We start from the raw sequence: 6,314 nt of genomic DNA on the forward strand, positions 1-6,314 counted from the left end.
CGGTCAGGAAAGCACTTTGCTTCTTGCCCGTTTGTTGTGCTCGAGGACAGCTTTCATGGTCACCCGCACGTAAGTAGTCGAACATAGTTAGAGTGTTTTAACATAGACTTTTCAGCTGTTTTTTTTTCCTTTGCTTTAAGGAAAAAGGGAAAGAAGGGGTTACTGGTAGGTCTCTTTAAACTTAGACAGAATTTTTTAAATTCCTTCATTTTTCTTTTCTACAGAAAGAGATATCATGCAATAATTTGGCATCCTGTTATAAATAAGATATCTTTATTCTGTTTACTGCAGCYCAGAGCTAATTTATTACAAATGGGACAATAATAATGTATCATCTGGAGACATAATTAATTATGAAGACTTCAGTAAATGCCCTCGTCTATGARCACTGTTTAGCATCTATGGTCAGACATAAACTCACAGTTGTATTTTATGGTGGTCAGGTTTTAATAACAGTTGAGATAACAGAAAAATTCTGTAGCTGATGAAAAGGCTTTTTTATCCCATATATCTGCAATGTGATCATAGCACAGAAGATGCAGGGGGTGTGGGTGCTCAGAGATACAAAGTGGAGTAAATGCCACTTTTACAAAGCACAGAACAGAGATAGGATCTGCTCCTCTGAAGCCTTTTTTTGGTACCAGCTTGAGTTCAGGCTCCTGTCTTGTTCTCCTCGTTGGGCGGCTGCCCTCTGCTGACTAAAACCGCTTTTCCAGCGTTGGTGTTGCTGTAGCAGTGACGGTAAGAAGAAAAGGGGAGGCAGGTTGCAGGGACAGGTAATCTCTYGTCTCAGTCCTGCTGATGCTCTTGGAGGAAGCAGAGAAGCTGCTGGGCGTGCAGTCCCTTCCTCAGGTCGCTGCGCTGACGGGCACAGGGCAATCTGGCTGTTGGTGCAAATAACAACTGACAAGATGCTTTCAGTTTTCCCCTGCCAGCTAAATTAACCAGCCAAAGGTCAGCATTGACTCAATTAGCATGAATGATTTTTACGTCCAAGTAGTGGCACAAGTGATATGATTTCAACAGAGATTCCAGCTATCGAAAAAGCTTCCGATGTCAATTTTGGAATAACTTCGGTGCGACCTGGAGGGGAGCAGACTGTGCGTGTAAATACGTGCTCTTAATAATGGGATATATTATGTGAGGACAGACTAAATCACAGTCTCTGATTTAGTCTGTTCTCAGCTCCAAACTATGAGACCAGTAAACATTCCCATGTACAGTCTTTGCTGTCACAAAGTAGGACAGTTATCACTTCTGCTAGTGTATATTTTCTTTGTGGAGATGGAGTGGTAACATTTATCCCTGTCATCTTCTTTTTTTATACTTTCTTAATCACTGTTTATACAGCAGGTGTTTCTTGAGCCATCCTTACACCAACTGGTATCTAATTTGATTGCTTGCAAAATCCAGCCAGCATCCAGTATTAATCCGTGCCATAGTTTTCTGAGTATACCCTTATTCAGGAAGGAGCCAGAGGAGCTGATRGTTTTCCTTGAATGAATAAGCATCTATTTTCCAGTTTTGTGACACCCAAGATTATGCAGTTCTGATTCACATTTAGATTTTCCAGCATGACTTGCCTGTTAGGTATAAAATAGCACATTCTGTAGATTTTAGCCCGTCTAGAAAAAAAAGACGGCCCTTTAAAGGGTGATATCCTATCTGATAATGAAAAAATTATCAACTGATCTGGTGACTTCTGGAAGAGTTAGTACCTGCCTCTGTGGGCATAAGTAGCATCAACTCTATATCATATCAACTCTATATCATCTATATCTGGTTTTTGGAATCAAAATGTTTTGATTTCCTGTGCAAGTCAATTGATATCTTGAACACTGAGCTGTATGTGCTTTAGTTATAGCATTCATTCCCAAAGATGATGCTACCAACTATGAAGGAATCCAGGCCTAATATTTGCATTGGACATCTTTGGGCTTTAGCAGGCTGTAGCTTCTGAAGTCTTTTTCAGCGCAGCTAAGGGATGAAGCATTCCTACAAAACAGATTTTTCTTTTTATTCTTAGATAGCTGTGGTCATATCCTGCATGATTTGCTTTGGTTTACTCATTTGAGGTATTTCAGGAATGATCCTGCAGTTGGGATCAGTGTAACCTCAGCAGGGTTTAAATATGTGTAAGCTCAACATAATTGTGAAGTTTTGTTTGAACAATCTTTGTATGAGGGAGATCCTGCCTGCCTTCTTGCCCAGAGYGCAATGCCTCCTGCAGCGATTCAGCTGTATGGCTAATTTTCAAGTAAACTAAAGTTACAGATTTTCTTGACACAATACTAGTGCACGCTGTTCTCTGCAGATTGAGGCACTCTGCCTGCGGTTCATAAACACATTTACAGTCCCATTTGCCTCCTCATGCTCGGAGGGGGTCGGTTTGCATTTCTAATTAATTGAGTTTATGAAGCAATAAGTCAGTATGTTAACTGAAAATTCCCTCAAGAAGTGTAAACTTACTTCATTAGCTGCTCTTGTGTAATCATATCACTCCTTCCCATGTAAGCCTATGGGAGAGCGAATGTTACATGGAACAGAAACCTTCCTCTGGTAGGAGTTGCAAGGGGAAGTGAGTCTCTCATGCAGTAATGTTTTAGAAACCTGTTCATGTTTAGGTTACCTTCTTTTTCCACCTGCCTGTTCCTATCATCAGCTTGATGTCTCTGGCTAAGACAGCAAACTGTGTAAGGTGATTTAAGGACCTTTATTGAAGATCTTCCTCAATGGAGTCAGAGAGTAAGTGGGAGCTTCCAGAGAATGCTGTAATCTAGYTAAAATAAGACATTCATTCTTTGCAGGAGTTATGGCTTCTTAATGCAGGAATTTACACATAGAATACATTTTCTTTACGCTATATAAAGAAGATGCCATAACTTCCCATTATGTTAATAGGGAGCTGGTGCTTCACACACTAAGGGTTAAATGTCCCTGTGTTTCAAGTCTTAATCTGGGACACTTGTGTCAAGATACAGATTAAGGCATTAGTTTAATATTGAGGAGCCTGAGGAACTTAGTGTCTGGGTACATYTAAATCGCTTGACCCTTATTGTGGGACTTGTAAAGCAGGACCAGTTTTGTGAGGCAACGTGCCGCACAACCTGGGAGCTCTTGAATATACAACTTAAGTAAGTTCATAGAGTAAAGTCTTCTAAAAACAAGAAACCAAACCCTTGATGTAACCTACTAACAACCCTGTAACATAAGTATCTCCAAGGGCCAGCATGATTTTGCATAATTATGATGCATTATACAGGTTTCCTCCTTCCACAGACACCAAACTGCAGTCTCTGATTTCAGTAAGAAGAAACTTTAAAGCAGGACTAAAAACTATGCTTGGTTAGCAAACCATTGTGTAGCAGTCTAGAGTAATCTTGCAACATATTTGGATGAGTAACTGAACGTTCTTTTGCTTTCCGCAGACTGGCGTTCAGAATGGCAGGCTTGTCTGCTTTAATCCTCCTTCTGTGTGCTGCTAAAGATGTGATGCCCTCCAGTTCTCACTGGAAGCCAACTTGGCCATCTTACAGAGTTCCAGTTATCCTGCCACAGTCTACCCTTAACTTGGACAAACCACAGTTTGATGCAGAGACCAAATTGGAAGTAGTATCTCCTTGTGGCCCAGCATGCCACAAAAGTTCCCCACTGCCAACTTATGAAGAAGTGAAGAACTACCTGTCCTATGAAACCTTGTATGCTAATGGTAGCCTCACTGAAACTGAAGTGGGCATATATATTCTGAGCAACAGTGGTGAGGGTTCTCAAGGCAAAACTCGAACTAAGAGGCAGATCTATGGATATGACAGCAGATTTAGCATTTTTGGGAAGGACTTCTTGTTGAATTACCCATTCTCCACGTCAGTGAAGCTGTCTACAGGTTGCACGGGGACACTAGTGGCTGAAAAGCATGTTCTTACTGCTGCTCATTGTATCCATGATGGCAAGAGTTATGTCAAAGGAGCTCAGAAACTGCGGGTGGGGTTCCTGAAGCCCAAACTGAAAGATGGCAGCAAAGGGGCCAATATTACYAGCTCAGCAATGCCTGAGAAAATGAAATTCCAGTGGATCAGAGTGAAACGAACACATGTTCCCAAAGGATGGATTAAAGGAAATGCCAATGATATTGGTATGGATTATGACTATGCCCTGCTGGAGCTCAAGAAGCCTCATAAAAGAAAGTTTATGAAGATAGGTGTGAGCCCACCAGCAAGGCAGTTACCTGGAGGGAGGATTCACTTCTCTGGCTATGACAATGATCGGCCGGGAAACCTGGTTTACCGTTTCTGTGATGTCAAAGATGAAACATATGACCTGTTGTACCAGCAGTGTGATGCCCAGCCAGGTGCGAGTGGATCTGGGGTGTATGTGAGGATGTGGAAGAGGCAGAATCACAAATGGGAGCGTAAAATTATTGGAATATTTTCAGGCCATCAGTGGGTGGACATGAATGGCACCCCACAGGATTTCAATGTAGCTGTTCGCATCACRCCCCTCAAATATGCACAGATATGTTACTGGATCAAAGGCAACTACCTTGACTGCAGGGAAGGATAAAGACGRTGAAACTCCTTGAAAGCACTTAATGACTGGTTTTAATTACTCCTCTAAGGAAAGGCTAGACTTCTGCTGCAAATGTRTGTGATATGATTTTGCAACACCAGGATGTGATCTATAGCTTTGCAAGCAAGCCACCTTGTTCTCAGGACAGTGGTTGGTGGTGCAGTCATTACAGCTAGAAACTGTCCGGGGAGAGAGGAACGWCTTCTGGGTGGGGAAGGAGCAGGTGGACTTGCTGACTTTGCAGCTGAGCAACTGAAGATTAATTCGGGGCGGGTTAGTAAACAGTACAAAATCGGAACCGTCTCCAAAGAATCTTATAAAAGGGACGCTGTTGACTATCTCATGCCTACAATGTTTGTTTTAATAAATCCTAGGATTAGTAGAAATGCTTTGATCTGAACTTTAAAAGAAAATATTTCTATGCTGTTGGGGGCTGCAGAGGGGCRTTTAATGGTGTTTGCAACCCAAACATTACAGCTTTGCGTTCCTGCATGAGAAAGGGAGTGTGAAAAGGGCAAGGCATGMACTGTGGGAGATAAATGCCACACAAATAGCGTGGAGGGTAAATAACTACATAAGATTTATAAACTTCTTCCAGCCTGTGTGATTTGAGATTTTATTAGTAACATAGTTAAGAAAAATGATTTTTGAGGGAAGAGACCTTGATCTTGCAAGGACTTAACTGTGAAGGTGATGTTGGTCATATGAACAGTGCCATTGCATCCTGCTTTGGTAAGCACAAATCATACATGGACTTAAATCCTTTACAGCAGCTGGGGCATAGCCTTACACCTAGCAGGATCCCTATGAATGTACTATTATAGAAAGCATGTGGGGACAGAGGCTTGTCTCCTGTTGTGACCTGTGATCTTTTAAGGAAAATCTCTTGTCAGCAACTCAGACTCTTTTGGGGGGGGAGGCCTTTCTGGTCTTGCTGGCCATCCGAGTTGCTGATTGTAAAGCAGGTAAAGGGGAGAGGAGGACAAAGGTTTTGKTTTTTTTTCCCCCTTTTTGTTGGAGATCTATGCTGTTCTACCCACAACTACATAAGGCAGAGTAACCCTAGATTTATGAGTGTTTCTCCATCATATCCCTTTCAAAGATAATTTTTACAGCATCTTCACTTCTGTTTCTTGTGTTGTTTGGGGCAAGGTTCCCCCCACCCCCATCAGATTTTTGAGTCACCAATAGTTCTTGTCATACGCACAGTTCAGTAATTCTGCAGCTGGAATAGAGCTAGATTATAGGATGTAATCCCAGTTAGCAATGAAGTGATGCCCTGCTGTCTCTTATCAACATAAGTGACTTGTTTTAAACTACAATTCTGCTATAGTAAAATAAGAGCCACAGTAAAAACTCAGCCCAGCCAAATATTTGTAGCTCAGCAACAGCATTGGGAAGTCAGTGTGGTCTGTACAGTGTTTTTTCAGGTGGATTGTGCCACTCTATTGCAGTAACATGGTTAAGTACATGCTGCCATGACAGCACTTTTTTAATAGGAGGACAGACACTGGCTCCAGTTCCAGTTTCTCTTCCCTCTGTCTCTCACTGTCTCCTGAAGGTCACCAAGTTGCACTTGGCACTGGTGTTATGTGGCAAACACAAGCCCCTCGTGTGAAATGGCAAAGCTGGGAAGGAATGAGGCTAGGCAGAGTTGCCCTGTGCTATATGAGGAAAATGTTAGTTCAATTAAGCCTTTCTTTCACTCTACTAATTACTGTGGCATTTGTAAGCATATGCCTGATGGT

General features: G+C 42.0%; 1 protein-coding gene across 1 annotated transcript; it reads left to right on the forward strand.

Annotated features, from left to right (window-relative positions):
* The first annotated feature begins 484 nt into the window (after positions 1-484).
* On the forward strand, positions 485-5,240 carry PRSS23 (serine protease 23). The gene is made up of 2 exons (XM_026077910.1): positions 485-573; positions 3,429-5,240. The coding sequence occupies exons 1-2, from the start codon at positions 485-487 to the stop codon at positions 4,558-4,560; spliced, it is 1,221 nt and encodes a 406-aa protein (XP_025933695.1). The 3' UTR covers positions 4,561-5,240.
* The last annotated feature ends 1,074 nt before the right edge of the window (positions 5,241-6,314 follow it).

Source organism: Apteryx rowi, unplaced genomic scaffold, assembly GCF_003343035.1.
Source record: "Apteryx rowi isolate R43461 unplaced genomic scaffold, aptRow1 scaffold_468, whole genome shotgun sequence".
NCBI lineage: Eukaryota > Metazoa > Chordata > Aves > Apterygiformes > Apterygidae > Apteryx > Apteryx rowi.